Here is a 17181-nt window from a genome sequence, read left to right on the forward strand (position 1 = left end):
TGACTCGCCGCTATTGAGGAACCTGACCATCACAACAACATCAGCTGTGGCAGAGTGGACCAGTTAGAGGCTCTGGCTGAAAAGACGGACCGAAGAGATACCCGGGCCGTTATACCCGTCAACAAGAAGCTACAGCGCTCCAAAAACAAAACTAAACAAACACTCTAGCAGCACCAAAAATGCTATAAAATAAATTAAAAATACATCTCATGAAAGTTTCTAGCCTTAATTTTGCATAAAATCATGTGTAGTTTTTGGCTTTTAAATGTTTAATTGAAGGATATTTATACGTAAAAACAAAAACAGTGGAATACCTATAAACCAGCTTAAATAATATAATAATACAAATAATGAGGCTTACTACTGCAGTAAAGTGAACTGCAATCACACAAAATATCCCAGTGAAGAAACAGAAGTAACAAAAATACTTGTTTTTCAGTTTTTGGTATCTCATTTTAGAAATATATTTACTATATTAAATATTAAATAGAAAGCTAATATTGGTGAAATTACAACAGAAGTTAATACATGTATTTTAGTTGTCTTTTTATATTAAAAGAACAGACTTTTAATGTTATTTTACATTCACAGTCTGTTTCTGCAGTTTTTTTTAATACTTTTGTGTATTTTAGTAGTTTAATTATTGGACAAATCGCTCTATGTTGAGAATCAAACAACCCATGGACATTATTATCTTTAGAAAAGGTCACAGAGAAGAAAGGGTTCTGCTTTCATCTTAAACAACGTGTATCATGTCTCCTAAGATTATCATACGCCTCTTTGCAAAGTATTCTACAAATTAAAGGTTGTAAAATAAAGCATTTAAGAAGCATAAATACAAATACTCCACTAAAGTAGCTCTAAATTGTACTTCAATACAGCAATATTAGTGATTTAAATAGTAAATTTATAGATTTATATGCATTACATTACTGACTTCCTCAAACAGGAGGTCAGTTTTTAGTTTAATTCTAAGGAAAAGCACATTTTATTTTCAGGGGAGATTTTAGAACGCTTTTTACAGACTTACATCCACTGTGATGTGTCCTATACTGAAACTCCAGCATCTCAGAATAGACTTTTGCCATTCAGCTCCAACTTCAGCCTCCCAGCAGAACTCATAAATCCGTGGCAGTGTCTCCTCCTGCTGGTGGAACTGTGCAAATGCTGAGCTGTGCAGGTGCGTAAAGACAGCAAACTCATTTCTAAGTGCATGTCCTGTGTGGCTAAATTTATCTGTTAGATTCTTAGGAAGTTGGACTTGCTTTACATTACGCACGTTTTTATCAAAAATCTGTTCAAATCTCAGAAAAAATGCGTTCCTAATTGCATTTGAAAAGACATCCTGCTTGTTATTTATATTGCCCAATACGCTTTTCTATTTGGAGACACTCTGAGTTTAAGGTGGATGAGTCAAGAAGTGTACCCAAAAATAAGAGTCCTGTTGTCTGACCAACAGCATGGGGGTAAACAGACAGAGGTGGAAGTGGCCCTTCCGCTGCAGCAAACCCGCACATCTGCTTTGGGGGCGAGTGTCTGGTTGTTGTTGTTGTTGTTTTTTTTACGCAAAGGATGTGAGCAGGAGTGGCACTCAGGAGGCTTTAAATAGGAACTGTCTCCAAAGTTTGGGACAACAGAGCATCTGAAAACTTCCAGCAGCTCGCAGTGCAAACCGCCAGATTGATCCAGGATGGACGTCAGCAGAAGACTGGGGATGAGAGACACCGTGCTGGCGCTCTTGCTCGCTGTCCTGCAGGGATTTCCTCTCGGGGAAGGGGCCCCGAACCCGTCACCGCTGGTTGGCTCCAACTGGGGTAACCCGAGGAGATACATTCACCTGGAGACTTCCACGGATCTCAACAACTTCTACTTGGAGATCAGACTAGATGGCACCGTGCGCAAAACTACAGCCAGGAGCTCATATAGTAAGACACGGTTACTCTTTTTAACAAATGTGCGTAATGAGTCGACATAAAGTTCTGCCTTTAACTCTGTGCGCGCTTTGCTCTTTCTAATCTGCAGGTGTGATTTTACTGAAAGCTGAAACAAGGGAGCGCATCGCCATCCTCGGCGTCAAAAGCAGCCGGTACCTGTGCATGGATCTGGAGGGAAATCCGTTCAGCTCTGTAAGGAAATAAGTATTTTAAATTCACCTAATTGTTACTTCGGACTAAATCGATCCCCCGCATAAAACTGAATTTCTAAGTGTTGTTTATTTGGCACTTTGTGAGATTTTACGCACGGTTTTTATCATCACTTCTACCCAGAAACGCACTGCACTTTTGGTTGTCTTGAGCATAATTAATTTTCCTTTGTTTCCTAGACCGATTGTCACTCTTAACTAAATCGACAGACAAAGGTTTTTGATTAAAAAAATAAACATTTTTTTCAACTATTTGGGATTTGCGCGTAAAGTTCTAACCGCTTTCCTTGGTTTTACGCACAAGATTTTCTGCATTTCTTCTCACAGTTTCCTTGATATCAAGTCAAGAAGTTTTTTTTTTCCAAGAGTTTTTTTTTTTTTTTTACTGTCAGTTGTACACGAAATTACTCAAACGAGAATATAGACAGGAAGAGAATACGGAAAATCAATATCGAGAAAAGCGATTTGCGTCAGAAATGTTGGGAAATTATCGACTCGGATAACTTTTTCTCCATTTTAAAACTGATTATTCTTGTGTGTTTAGGCATTTTTGCCACACTTTAAAAAGATGCATTTCTCTTAGGCTACAAAATAAGGTTCGTTCCTTACATCTAAAAAAGAATTAGTCTCTGACCAAATTTCACAAATAAAACCGATGTTCGAGGTTTTGCATCGACATAAAAACAGGCTACTTGCGTAAAGCTCGTCTGACTGTGTCCCTCTGCTTCTCCTTTTCAGCCCATCTGCCTCAGAGACGACTGTCTGTTCAACCACAGGCTTCTGGAAAACAACCGGGACGTGTACTACTCCATCCGGACCGGCATCCTCTTCAACCTGGAGGGCTCCCGGCAGGTGTTCTCCGCGGGCCAGAACCTGCCGCAGACCTCCCTCTTCCTGCCCAAGAAGAACACGGTGCCGCTGGAGCGCCTCCTGCTGCACCGGGAGAAGAGGAACCAGGTGGTGGATCCCTCGGACCCTCACAACGTCTACCTGGGCCAGACGGAGGAGGGATCGGACTCTCGGGCGGTGCAGGAGGACGACGCCGACCTGGAGGTGGAGGTGGAAACCGGGGACGAAGGACGCAACGTGTCCCGGGAGACCCCGCTGGCTCCGTCCACCGACGACCCCTGGAACGTGCATTCATCCAACGCGGCCAGCCCCCGGAGCTCCGGGACCATGGGCTGACTTCCATGTTTTTACCCTTCACTTACTCCGCGTGAGTCCAGTTTAACATAATAGATCATATAAGAGAAAGACCAGACTTTGTTAGAAAAGGCTGAGTTCGTCTTTTCACACTGACTTCATAATTTATAAGAACACATTTTCAGTCTTCAATCGGTCAGAAAAGCAGTGTGTTTCTACACTGAATGTATTAGACTTGACTTGTAACCTCTTTTGCACATTTCACCAATGCCTGTAACTTTCCCTTTTCTGTCAATTTAGTCAGAAATGTTGTACTTTTAGGAGTTTAAATCAGCAAATGATGTGTGTTTTAGCCTATATTTAATACTTTATAGGAGAATATTACTGGTTAAATAGCAACACGAATGATTCAAATGAATTTCCCCTCCATAGTCGACATCCTCTCACTTTGGGAAACGGCTTAATTATTCAAGAATCTGGTTTGGTTTCCCAAAGATCAATTATCCCAAATCATTTCTACTTTTTTGTTGGATCTCTTTTCATTGAGGTTTTTCCAGCTGGTCTGAGAAACCCACATTTCAAAGTGACAGAAGCCTCGCTTAGCCTACCTCTGGAGAACTGAAGGCCCTGCACTACACAGGCATGACGGAAAATGAAAACATCTACACAAATATACCAAAGAGTTGCATTTAGTAGAGTTAAGGTTACATTTTAGACTTAAAGTTTATTGATTTTAAAGTTTGAAATTTGTTACTTGGCAGTTGTTAAACAGAAATTTCGCTGCGTCACTTACAGTATCTGACATAACATATCTGTACTTGTGCTTTTCCACCAGTGATACAGTCTAATTCATGACTTGAAAGAACAGAACTACAGGGTAAACAGAGCAGACATCTAGAATCTGAACTCTTGCTACGAGACTTTTACAGGTGCTGGGCACCACCAGCAGACACGAGAAAACCAGTCCCAAAGAGTATTTATTTATTTAAATCCATTCCTTTATTGTTATTTATGGTATTTATAAGGATGCAGTTACAGTGTACGTAAACAAAAAAAAACATGGTTTGTCTTTGAATGTATGAGCTGGAGTTGTAAATGGAGCGTTGCTTGAATCTGGGACAAAATAAAGTAATAAAGGAAATGAGTTGAGTGTGTTATTTAACATGCCGGTCTATTATGTACAGAAGTGTTCTCTGTGAAAGGTTTAACAGTGACACAGTTCCTCTCGTTAGTGAATCTCCTGCATTTTTCTTCCATCTAATGAGCAAACAGACACACACTCTGCAGCCGAGTCAAACTAAAAACACACCTCAGTTAGCAGCTTTGCCTTAAGGGGGCGCTTCACCCGGCCGAGTACTAAAAATGACCAATGTTGAAAGCTTCATATTGCACACACTTTTTAAGATAAGGTATGCAACCTGTCCATTTTTAGAGACCTCTAAACACCAACTTTACTGTGAAACCATTTTTTTTTTCATTTTGAACAACTGGACTGAAATTAAATACTGATGAATTAAGGAACCCAAAATTACATCTTGTATTTGCCCCAAGCAAAATTTCATGCAATATTTAACATAAAATGATACCAATGCACCACGTAGTGCTTTAAGTATGGACCTGTGCACCTGTTAGGCATTTTGTCATATTTCACTGTGGTTACCGTGGTAATGAAACGAAACAATTGCTACAAAGATTATCTCATATAACTCAGCATAGAATGAAGTTATCAAAAAAAAATGGCTAATAGTTGCATTCTACATAGCCTGTACTAGCAGCATGCCAAAAATGGGAAGTTTTGGTCAAAAGCGTAAGACGATAAATTAAGGGGCAGTTTATTCGTGTCCGAAAATCAAGTTTTGAGAAATCGGCACTTAAAGTTTATGATTAATGACTCATTATATAAGCAATCAAATCAAAAAAAAACAACTCATCAGGAGAAAGAATGCATGTTTAGGTATATGATAATCATCTTTTTTAAAATTTGACTTTTTCACCCAAATCTATCATATTTGAAGGTGACGCTCCCCCTTAACTCGCAGTAAACCGGTCAAAGCCCTACGTTAACTTTTGACCTCCTGATGGAGCGTTTAGGGAAACGCGCTGGGCAACGAGGAAGGATTTCCAGGAATTTAAAGAGCCGAACCACAAAGTAGTGCGGTGACAAATAAAACATTATTTTGAGACTTCAATTTCTTGCTAAATAAACACAAAATATGCAATGTGTGGGTTGTAGAGGTGACTTCATTAGCCTTAGATGGAAATACGAGTGTGGTATCCATAGCCAATGCTTTAAGGCTATTTCTGAACACGAACCAGAAAAAGAGAAGGCTCAGTAACTTATTTAAAGTTCATAATAATAAAATAACATTCTGAGACACAAGCAGAAGAATACTGAAGTGGGATAACAGTTCAAAGTTTGCACATTTCAGTGGGTGATGCTTTTTAACTGATTGTTGTCAGTAGTGGAAGAATTAACAACACCATATTTCAATCATATTGCAAACAAAAGTCCCATTTTTAAAACTTTTCTGAAGTAATAAAGTATTCCTAATTATGCAGCACAACAGCCTTTTTAAGACTCAAATTATTATTGGTGCATTAACATTAAGGCCCGGTTTCCTGTACAGGGATTAAGTTCTAGAATAAATCACATTGTAAACCAAGACTTACTGACACGACATTCTCGGATACGGATTAAAACAGTCTCTCATTTGTCCTAGTCTTGAGTTAAACAAGCTCCTTTCTTGAAGGGATGCTAGAACTAATCCAGGTCTAAATCAAGACTTAACTCCTTGACGCCTGAATTTATTTACAACTAAATTTTTTAAAAAACTTCTGCATGTTTTTGCTTTCCAGCTGATGCTAAAATAAGTGGAGATTGTTGATTTGTCTATTACACATAGAACAGACATATAATAACAATAATAACAGATATATAATAATGAGGTCTCACTCTGACCAGTCCTACGAGAAACAAGTGGTTGCAAAAGGTTCAGCAATGGGGGGATGAATTCGCTATCTCAGTCTGAATGAAAGCGGTATGTTGTGAATTTGCGACAACAGGCGTCAAAGGGTTGAAGTAAACCCGGACAGAGGCAGATTTAACTTCAGAGTAAAGGCGGCGCATGGTGAAAATGGACGACCTCGAGTACATCAATGACGCTGAAAGACCACCAAGACCAGAAAGAACAAAGCAACCCGTCGAATTAATTTGACACACAGATTTTCGTGACCGTTTTCGTACGTCCAAACACAACGCAGCTGAAATGTTTTGTTTGCTTCCGACACCTCCGTCCTTACAAGCACTCATCACCTCAAGGTTTTGGCATGGAACAGCATGGCCGTCCAGACCCACCAACGGAATATTGCAATGGAGTTAAATGACATCGTAGAAAGCAGCTGGATTAGTGTGGATTCATTTAAACCAGACTAGTTTAGTCGTGGTTTCATTTAAGCCCTGAACACAAAACCGGGCCTAAAAGTCTATTTACTGTGAGGGGGGTTTAATATTCTTCATATTTTTATAAGTAATCACAGGTTCTGTTTGTAAAATCATCATCAGTAAAATAACTTTGAAATTCAGTGGAGTAAAAAGTGCTATTTCTTCAGAAAAGTGGAGCTGAAAGTAGTAGAAGCATGTGGATTTTTTTCAGTAAATGTGCTCGAATTGATTTAAAAAGTTCATTTTCTTGTGCCAGCGAGCGTTACATGCACCACAATAATCAGGAATTGCACCAAAAGCTTCCTGTGAAAGTATAAATAAGAATAAGGGCCTTTGTCTTTGTAGTTTGTTAAGGATTAGAATACCTCAGTACACTTGGAGGATATAAGTTTATGGACTTAATATTGAGGTCTCAGTAACTCCATGAAGAAAACAAGGCTAAAAATAAATAAAAATCAGCATTAAAAAGCTACAAATACATCCACAGATGTGACATATGAAGTTCCACAGCATTCTGTATGCAAAATGATTTATATTTTTATTTTCTTTGCTAAACAGAAACTCAACAACGAGTCGGTGCGTTCATGTTGTATTGCACAAGTCAAACGAGCAGCACCACAGCAGACAGACGCTGGAAACGTAAAACCTACTGGCTGTTCACGAACACTTTGAATAATTTAGACTTTGGTATAACATGATTAAACAGGCAATTAAACCACCAATTTAAAAAATGACACACAAGCTGGCCTACAGCTGGAAGGACACGGGTTCATAATATGACAGTGCTGCACAATGATCCACAGTAAACATGATTATGGAAAAAACATCATTCACCCTGTGGTAACTCTGACGTTTTGTTCCCTTTAGTGTTGATGATAGTCCTACAATCCTTTCCATGGAAGCTTCATTCCTTCACACTACTCTGCAGGCGAGAGGTTTTCTAGGTGGCCCTTTCTGTTGGCAAAAATGCAGCGAGCAGCAGCGAGCGCCGGCCTGGACTCGGACCGGCTCAGGGTGAGAATGAAGCGGCTGATGCCCGTGTTAGGACAGGGGGAGAACAGATGCGACATCTTCACCCACGCGGGGATGGCACACTCCAAGTCCTCCACGAGGTGCCGCACGGCAATACGAATGAAAGCGCCGTGGCTCACCACCAGAGCGTGGACCGACACCCCCTGGAGACCGTCGTCGGCCGAGCCGTCTGGAGGGACGTCTGAGGCCGCGGCATCTCCGGCCGCCCCCGAAGACGCCTCTGGTCCCGACAAGCCGTGCTCATCCAACAGTCGCTCGAAAAGGATTTTGAGGAATTTTTTGAATCGCAGCTTCACCTGAAAGCGAGGCGACAGTGAAGCTGAGAGATCGAACGGATTCCTGACGTCCAGCAGCTCTGACACCGCCAGCAGGCAACAACAACTCAGCAGTCTGTTTGTTTTATGTTTGCTGCGTATTCCTGTCTTTGTACAAACTGAATACAAAGGATTAGAAGCTTGTATAAATTAGCAACAACTTTTAAAACTTGCTGTTTGGTTTTGTGGTGTTTCTCCTCTTTATTTCACAAAAATATGCCCAGACTGTGGCTTATATCTAGAGCTGCAACTAACGACGCGTCGACTAATCGTCTGAGCACGATACGTCATCAAAAGCGGACGTGAGCGCGCAATGCAACAGAAATCAGCGTCCGACCAGAGCACGGAACACGGACGGACATCGGCGCTGCATCGTGCATGTATTATGTTCGCATGATGCAGCGAGGACGTCCGTCCGTGTTCCACGCTCTGGTCGGAAAGTGATTTCTGTCGCGTTGCGCGCTCACGTCCGCTTTTGATGATATATGGTGCTCAGACGATTAGCCGACGCGTCATTAGTTGCAGCCCTAGTATAATTAGCAACAACTTTTAAAACGTGCTGTTTGGTTTTGTGGTGTTTCTCCTCTTTATTTCACAAAAATATGCCCAGACTGTGCTTATATCTAAATCATGGTGTAGCTTTAGTGACATATTTACATCTTGACGATTTTAAGTAGAGCTAATTTGCAATAACTTGAAACTAAAAATCAACTATGGTCACTCCAGAAGATTTAACCATACCTTAATTATCTTACTGAGAAAAAATTGCAAAAACTGTGCCAATACAATACAAAAAAAGAAAAGAAAAAAGAACTACAGACACTTAAAAAGAAATAAATTCAAAAAGCTGACTGCACACTGCTCATTTCTCCAGAATATTTCTAGTAAATTCCACATTACATGAGGCATGCCTTCTCCCTTTTTGTCAGCGGGTGTCACTGACTATCACCATGGAACCAAGAAATTCTGCAGAAAAAAGCTATACATCATTAAAGTCCAGGGAAAAAAGTGCCTTCATATTTGGTGACTAAAAGCAGAAATCACTGTTGGATAAAATCAAGATAATAAAACATTTAAACACGGTACACACAGCAAAAAATATGAGATGAGGAAGTAAATGTCATCTCCATTTCTTTCCACTCCAAAAATAATGATTTAGAAGAAGAGCAAAACGGCATCAGAGTGGAAAGAAGCGACTTTGTGGCTAAAATAAAGCCGGATGCTAACCTTTGCTAACAGGACTTTTTAAACACAGGTTACTCGTTGATCGTGGCAAAGACCGGAGGTGTCAGAATCCGTTCACATATTATTCCCAGGCTTCAAACTGGCCATAGGTTGGGGTTCTGCTTTTGCGTTTTCACATGGCAGAAGTATTTTAAAGCAATTCTTGTGTGACTGGAGCAAAAGAATCACACACGAGTTAGTAATGACTTCACCAAGCGGCGCAGTGAGCCATGACAGAGTAATAATGAAACAACGTGCACAACACCTCGATAGAAACTCACAGAGCTGCACTGAATTTATCCATAAATCAGTCATTAATTTGTTGTTAAATTGTCCTACGGCTGCATGGTTTTCTTTCTTCCTCCGAGTCTCAAAAAGTCTAAGAAATCTCCTCACACGTTTTTAAACTGCAGTGTCTCAAAATGAACACTCCACGGCGCTGTTGCACAAGCAATGCTTTCTTACCTTGCATTAGAAAGGGTCTGTTTTCCGTTTCCTAAAGGCGTGTGACTCACCTGCTCTGTCGTCTCTCCTCCTGGCGGTGTGTAGTCACGGCCCGCCTGACCAGCGGCGTTGGCCATGTTCTTCAGATCCTCTTTGGGACGTCCCTCAGCGACACCGAAACTCTGCATCGGCAACAAAACCGCAGATTAGAGCTGCAGTGACACAAGTAGCGCTTTGTTATCTGGCAGCGGAGTAAAACAAAAAAAGATCTTACCATTTCTCTGAGTAACGGCTCCAGAACCATCTCGGTGCCAGAACAGTGAGTGTTGTTCCTCAGAATTATTTCAGCTGTCTGATGAACGAAAAGCACACTGGAAATTACTGACTCAGTACATTAGAAACTGCCAAAAGAGCCCGTCATGGACGAAAAAATTAAAAGCCATTAGTGAGTCAAAGACCACAGACACATGAATGCTCACAGAACTATTTTATAATCTGGAAGTCATTCACATGCATCCTGTTTTTCCCCCATTTCCTCCATGATCAGGTGACATTTTACCGGCTGAACAGAATTCCTTGTGCATGAGACAGATAATAATATCTCAACAGATTTCCATAGATACGTGTTTATGCACACGTGGAGGGCTAAAAACAGCATTCACAGTGATATTTTGTCGAATGCGAGTAGATGTAAATAACAGCTTAATTCTGTTTACTACAAGCATCTTCTCATTTATTCACCCCCACTGGCAGCCTGTGGGCTTAAAACAGTGCAGAGGAAGCTCATTTAGCCGTGTCTAAATCTGCAAATTCTCACTGGAATTAATGTCAAGATACAAAAGTTCCTAAAGAACGGAATACAAGAAGCCACACCCTGGAAAAACCACTCCTTTTAATTGTTTTACTGCCTACTGGTTAGTTTCAACCAACCACCGAACGGCTCAAAGCGAGAAAAAATAACCTGCACATAAACTGTGATAATTAGCTCCACTTTAATTACATTTAGTGTTTTGTAGATTTTAAAATTAGAAGTGTTTTTTATTAGTTTTGTACAGCAAGACTTTCAGAGTATACACCAACCTTTAATGTCACTAACCTGCCTTTTTGCTATTTATGTTGTATGAAAGCTGCTGAACACCTGAATTAAAAAGACATCTGAATTACACTTGAATGTCTAATGCCGGCTAATTTCCTTGATATTTTTTTAAAAAGCAAACTCAAGACCTACCTTTTTAGCTTGGCTTTTGATTAAACTATACTTATTTATTTGTTTATTATTTTAACCTTTTAGTCTGGTTTTAGCTACTTGTGTTATTTTATTATTTATCGTGTTTTTACTTTTTTACGTCGGCTTCAATCCGGTCTGAAGTCTTTTATTCCTTGTATTTATTTATCTTAATTTTTATTGCCCTTATTGCTTTTATTTATATATCCTATGTATTTTTATTTATCTTAATTTTGTATTGCTTTTATTGATATATCCTATTTTTTCCATTTTACTCTGTTCCTTATTCTCTGGTGTTTCCCCACTGTGTGAGATAGCGTTTCCTCAAGTGTTCTTAATTCCCGAGTTTGTGTGAGTGTGTGTTTATGTGTTTGTGCATGTGTGTTTGTTTTTATATCTCTCATATTAAGTGCTTTTAATTGCTGTATTGTTTTTATGTAAAGCACTTTGAGCTGCTCCCTGGCATGAAAAGGGCTTTATAAAGAAAGATTGATTGATTGATATCCTGACACGTGTCGGTTGTTCTAAAACAGCGGCAGACTTCAGATGCTTTCACAGAGAAGGATTGATTTTGATTCTTCAGATGAGAGAAATGAGTGAGGCTACATCTGGAATCACTTCACCAGAACAGGTCACTGTCTGACGAAGCTTCTTGCACAACTGCAGTCTTATTTCGAGTAAATTTCATCAGCCCACAGGAAAAGTTCCCCCGGCGACAACGTGCAAAAAAATCACTGAAATTCACGGGTAAGGTCATGGGTTGTCACTGAGCATAAAAAGCTGATAAATCCATTCAGTAAGCATTAAATTGTTTTATCTGCACAGTTAAACTCAAATTAATTTAAATCTGACATGACTTCACAAACATTTTAAACAGAAGAGATAAAAAACCTCCATAAAAAAATCGCAAAACAAGTTTTTGAACGTTAAGCCCTGCATGATTCCATTTATGTTTTTACTGCCAACAAATCAGATGAAAAGATTAAAAGACAAGAATGTGTTTGTCACTGACTCCCATTCACGACCGCTAACGATCTTCTAATTCAATTTTAACACTGGACTGCAGTTTTTAACATAACAGGAGCAAACAGCGTGTTTGCTGTTTTGAGCAGAGGACTGATGCATGCTGGGAGCTTTAAATGAGTGTTTTTGCTACCAGGACGGTGTGTGTGGGATTGACTGAAAGTGAACTGCAAACATGTAATGCTCTGCAACCGACTGGCTCATCAGTGCGTTTTTAATGCATTTAATAAGTTGTATCTGGACATGGACATAAAGAAAACAGCTGTTAAAGGATCACGTAACTGTCTGTTTTAATAGGATTTGTTAGAAAGAAGAACTTTATAGAATATCTCTGGGTTTTCTCCCAACATGTTACACTCAACAAAAATATAAACGCAACACTTTTGTTTTTGCTCCCATTTTTTATGAGATGAACTCAAAGATCTAAAACTTTTTCCACATACACAATATCACCCTTTCTCTCCAATATTGTTCACAAATCTGTCTAAGGGGCCGTTTATACGAGGACCATCCTAACAGAAAACGCAAAAGTGGCGTCTTGTCATTTCACGTTTAGACGAGCGGTTCTGAAGGAAATCTGCGTATATACGGTGACTCTATAGTGTGTGGAATTCGATTGGATATGCATGCCAGGCAGCTGGGTGGCGCTGTGATAAAACTCTGCCATGTCTACGCGCATGCTTACTATCTCCCTTTTCGGATCTCCGCCGCGGTAAATGTTCATGAATGGAATCTGTACAGATTCTGTACGTTTGTTGGTACGACTCCTGTAGTGTACATAGAGCTGCCAGAGTTGCTTGAAGGTACAAAGGATGGAAATAATCACACATCTTTGTTTACGTCCTTGTACCGGCCGGCAAACCAAAGCACGTATGTGATGTAATCGCGTACGCGACGTGGTCAGATCTCGGCAAAGTTTTGCGTTTTGCTGTTTAGACGGAAACGTAACGGCGGAGCGTTTTCTACTTTTCCACTCTGGAGGCCGGTTTCAAATTTTTGCGTTTTCAAGCCCCCAAAACGCCGTCCTCGTATAAACGATAGGGTGTTTTGTTGAAATATTTTGCCGTTTTCACCTGCAAGCGTCCTCGTGTAAACGGCCTCTAAATCTGTGACAGTGAGCGCTTCTCCTTTGCTGAGATAATCCATCCCACCTCACAGGTGTTCCACATCAAGATGCTGATTAGACACCATGATTAGTGCACAGGTGTGCCTTAGACTGCCCACAATAAAAGGACACTCTGAAAGGTGCAGTTTTGTTTTATTGGGGGGGGGGTCCACTCCTCTTCAATGGCTGTGCCAAGTTGCTGGATATTGGCAGGAACTGGTACACGCTGTCGTATACGCCGATATACTGCTCAATGGGTGACATGTCCGGTGAGTATGCTGGCCATGCAAGAACTGGGATGTTTTCAGCTTCCAAGGATTGTGTACAGATTCTTGCAACATGGGGCCGTGCATTATTCTGCTGCAACATGAGGTGATGTTCTTGGATGTATGGTACAACAACGGGCCTCAGGATCTCGTCACAGTATCTCTGTGCATTCAAAGTGCCATCAATAAAATGCACCTGTGTTCTTGGTCCATAACAGACGCCTGCCCATACCATAACCCCACCGCCACCATGGGCCACTCCATCCACAACACTGACATCAGAAAACCGCTCACCCACACGACGCCACACACGCTGTCTGCCATCTGCCCTGAACAGTGTAAACCAGGATTCATCCGTGAAGAGAACACCTCTCCAACGTGCCAGACGCCATCGAATGTGAGCATTTGTCCACTCAAGTCGGGTACGATGACGAACTGGAGTCAGGTGGAGACCCCGATGAGGACGACGAGCAGCAGATGAGCTTCCCTGAGACGGTTTCTGACAGTTTGTGCAGAAATTCTTTGGTTCTGCAAACCCATTGTTTCAGCAGCTGTCCCAGTGGCTGGTCTCAGACCATCTTGGAGGTGAACATGCTGGATGTGGAGGTCCTGGGCTGGTGTGGTTACACGTGGTCTGTGGTTGTGAGGCTGGTTGGATGTTCTGCCAAATTCTCTGAAACGCCTTTGGAGACGGCTTATGGTAGAGAAATGAACATTCAATACACCAGCAACAGCTCTGGTTGACATTCCTGCTGTCAGCATGCCAATTGCACGCTCACTCAAATCTTGCCACATCTGTAACATTGTGCTGTGTGATAAAACTGCACCTTTCAGAGTGTCCTTTTATTGTGGGCAGTCTAAGGCACACCTGTGCACTAATCATGGTGTCTAATCAGCATCTTGATATGGAACACCTGTGAGGTGGGATGGATTATCTCAGCAAAGGAGAAGTGCTCACTATCACAGATTTAGACAGATTTGTGAACAATATTGGAGAGAAATGGTGATATTGTGTATGTGGAAAAAGTTTTAGATCTTTGCGTTCGTCTCATAAAAAATGGGAGCAAAAACAAAAGTGTTGTTTATCTTTGAGTGTAAGTTAAATATGTCTAATCTGACTGTCTTAAATCAGTATTAAACATCTATTTAGGAGCAACACGGGTGGCAGGAGGACAGCGATTTTGCTTTCACTGACCTCTAATTTGTGCTTTTGAGAGGACTTTTTCCCTCTCAACAGCACAAATACAGAGCCTAAATTAAAAATGGTGTCTTACCTGCATAGCCCGCTGTAGGTTACTGACAAACACATTGCTGAACGGAATATCTTTGAGGTATTGTCCGGCGGCTTCAGCCTGCCGCACACCCGTCTCTGACAGAGGATTGTCCACGCCTTGACCTGATAACACAAAGTACCAACAGGGTTTGGCAAGAGTTAGTCTTCACACCGAGTCATAGAATTACAGCCCAGCGCAACATGTAAGAACATTTACTGAAGAGTATTGGGTAAACACTGTGACATGAAATATGATTCTATTACATCACTTAAGCATTTCATTCTTTATTATCTTGTCTTATTTGTGAGTATTTTACCTGTTTGTCTACGTATTTATATGGTCGTCTGATTTTTAGTTGACTATGCTGCTTTCTTTAACCTTCCTGTTGTCCTCATTTACGGGTACCAAAAATACTGTTTCCTTGTCTGGAAAAAAATCCAAAAATTCAGCAAAAAATTCCCCAAATTTCAGAAAATTGGCAAAACCTTCAAGAAGAAAATTTCAAAAATTCCTTAAAAGTTGTCTTAAATAAAATCCCCAAATTTGGCAAGAAAATTCTTGTAAATTATTTTTTTTAAATGAGTAAAAATCTACCACAGAAATCCTAAAAATATCAAAGTGATGACATATATATCAGTAAGACTTCTGTTTTCTTTAAGAACATTCACAAAATCCAGCTAAATTCTTTGGATTTTGGTTGATTTGATTTTTTTTTTTTTTTTGTGAATGTTCTTAAAGAAATATTCTCTTGAACATTTTTTTTCAACCAAATTTTTTTCAAGAATTTCCCAAAAAATGTTAAATGTGGACATCAGAAGTTTCACTGTGTAAATATATTTTTATCCCACATTTTCAAACTTTAAAACGGGTCAATTTGACCCGCAGTACAACACGGGGGATAAGTAAAGACCTTTGCGACAGTATTTTTGAACCGTTTAATAAATAAAGCTTTTTACTCTTACCTTGCAGCAGCTTGTCCTTGTTGGATTGAGTTTCCCCACTGTGTGAAAACAGAGCAATGTCACTGAATTAGCTGAACTGTAACCAGACATTTAGCAGGCGGTAACTTGGTCTGCTAGTGAACAGTTAGTTAAGAAACAGTTAAACAAAGTGAAATCGTTGGTTAGCCACTCAGCCGACACGATCACTACAAAACTGACGGGACACATGGACTCTCCAGAAAACATCAACATTATTAAATGACTCCTCTTCAAGTTGTTTTGTAAATATAAAAGGGAATTTTATTCATTAAATAATCACTTACTGTCGTACGAACGTTAAACTAAACGTTAACATTTTCAGCTGCAGCTCCCCTGCTACTTCCTTGTTTGTGCCTCTGCGTTTGTGTGACGTAGCGACGTCCTGCGTCATTACGCATTGCAGTGCCGCAGCGATAATATCTTCTGTCATTAAACAAAATTATTTATCAGTGTCCTTTTTATGTGTTATAACTGAGACACATTTTAATGCGAATTATTACATGAGAAAAAATATTTTCTTTGTTTACATTTTATATACTCCTTATAGACTGTTCAGACCAACTTTGACCCGTTCTGACATTTGACACCAGTAAATAAAAATACCCTAAACGTCATTCATTCAGCGTGAAATTAGATTGTTTTACCTAAAGTGACCAAAATAAACAAGAATGAAAATATTTTTAGAACTGTACACTTTTGTGCAGGTGTTACAAACTTTTGTTCTTGCAACTAGAAAATGAAAGTGATGAAGACTATGAGGCTGAGACAGAGGAGGAGGACCAGGATGAAGACCTAGATGAGGATGAGGACAGTGAATGTGAAAGTGCAGCGACGGGTACTACCAGTGTAAAATGCATTGATAATTCATTCATTATTGCATTTTCTTGTTATTTACATAGCATGCTGTGGACAGTTGTTTGCTATTCAGTTCCTCTTCAACATGCACCAAAAAGAGACTGGAGAGGAAAAATTGCAAGACCATTCTTCCAGTCCCGCAGAAATGAAATGTCCAAATGAATACTTCAGGGACTGCTTGCCAACAAAAACCTGAACTGCGAACATGGTGAATCAGAAAAACCTCTATGTTGTCCAATGTGATCCAGGTAAACCACTGGATGTTACCTGCTGTGAAGTAGAGCAGTTCACTGGCATTTGAATGTACTGGAGCTCAAACGCAAGGTTGTGGCCGATACCGTGACGATGCATCATTGGGAGGCTATAAAACACAACATCCATTTTGCAGATAAGACACAGCTAACTCCTCATGGACAGCCTGGCCATGTCCGGCTTCGTGAGGTGCATCCTCCTCTGACATCACTCCTTGAAAGCTTAGAAACAATTCCAGCAGATGAGAGGCTTTGTGTTGATGAGCAAATCGTGCCATTTAAGCGGAAAAAGTGTCCTGAAGCGGTACAACCCAAAAAAACCAAAGCACTGGGGGAGAGCAGCAGAATCGACTGGCAGGGTGAAGAAGAAAGAAAGGGGAGCCTTTAAAGAGAAAGCCACTAGTCATGATAGAGTCCAGTGAAATGCATACAATGCATGCATATATGCATACAATGAGAG

General features: G+C 40.4%; 3 protein-coding genes across 3 annotated transcripts in view; 1 reads left to right on the forward strand and 2 right to left on the reverse strand.

Moving 5' to 3' along the window:
* golgb1 (golgin B1) overlaps nt 1–17181 on the reverse strand; it is a 125660-nt gene that overhangs the window by 12802 nt on the left and 95677 nt on the right. The gene's annotated exons all lie outside the window — the stretch shown is intronic.
* Nucleotides 954–4368, forward strand: fgf23 (fibroblast growth factor 23). The gene is made up of 3 exons (XM_022213505.2): nt 954–1925; nt 2023–2126; nt 2882–4368. The coding sequence occupies exons 1-3, from the start codon at nt 1691–1693 to the stop codon at nt 3326–3328; spliced, it is 786 nt and encodes a 261-aa protein (XP_022069197.1). The 5' UTR covers nt 954–1690; the 3' UTR covers nt 3329–4368.
* tigarb (TP53 induced glycolysis regulatory phosphatase b) lies at nt 4263–15996 on the reverse strand. The gene is made up of 6 exons (XM_022213504.2): nt 15900–15996; nt 15598–15635; nt 14636–14757; nt 10017–10094; nt 9814–9924; nt 4263–8056 (listed from the first exon to the last, which is right to left on the reverse strand). The coding sequence occupies exons 1-6, from the start codon at nt 15929–15931 to the stop codon at nt 7646–7648; spliced, it is 792 nt and encodes a 263-aa protein (XP_022069196.1). The 5' UTR covers nt 15932–15996; the 3' UTR covers nt 4263–7645.

Source organism: Acanthochromis polyacanthus, chromosome 1, assembly GCF_021347895.1.
Source record: "Acanthochromis polyacanthus isolate Apoly-LR-REF ecotype Palm Island chromosome 1, KAUST_Apoly_ChrSc, whole genome shotgun sequence".
NCBI classification, from domain to species: Eukaryota; Metazoa; Chordata; class Actinopteri; family Pomacentridae; genus Acanthochromis; species Acanthochromis polyacanthus.

Bases quoted from the DNA above. Each gene is read 5' to 3' on its own strand.
- fgf23 (XM_022213505.2), top strand. From the start codon at position 1,691: ATGGACGTCAGCAGAAGACTGGGGATGAGAGACACCGTGCTGGCGCTC. The intron at 1,926-2,022 runs GTAAGACACGGT...TCTAATCTGCAG, and splicing joins TACAGCCAGGAGCTCATATA to GTGTGATTTTACTGAAAGCT. The intron at 2,127-2,881 runs GTAAGGAAATAA...TCTCCTTTTCAG, and splicing joins AGGGAAATCCGTTCAGCTCT to CCCATCTGCCTCAGAGACGA.
- tigarb (XM_022213504.2), bottom strand. From the start codon at position 15,931: ATGTTAACGTTTAGTTTAACGTTCGTACGACA. The intron at 10,095-14,635 runs GTAAGACACCAT...TTCGTTCATCAG, and splicing joins ACCTACAGCGGGCTATGCAG to ACAGCTGAAATAATTCTGAG. The intron at 9,925-10,016 runs GTAAGATCTTTT...TTGCCGATGCAG, and splicing joins AGCCGTTACTCAGAGAAATG to AGTTTCGGTGTCGCTGAGGG.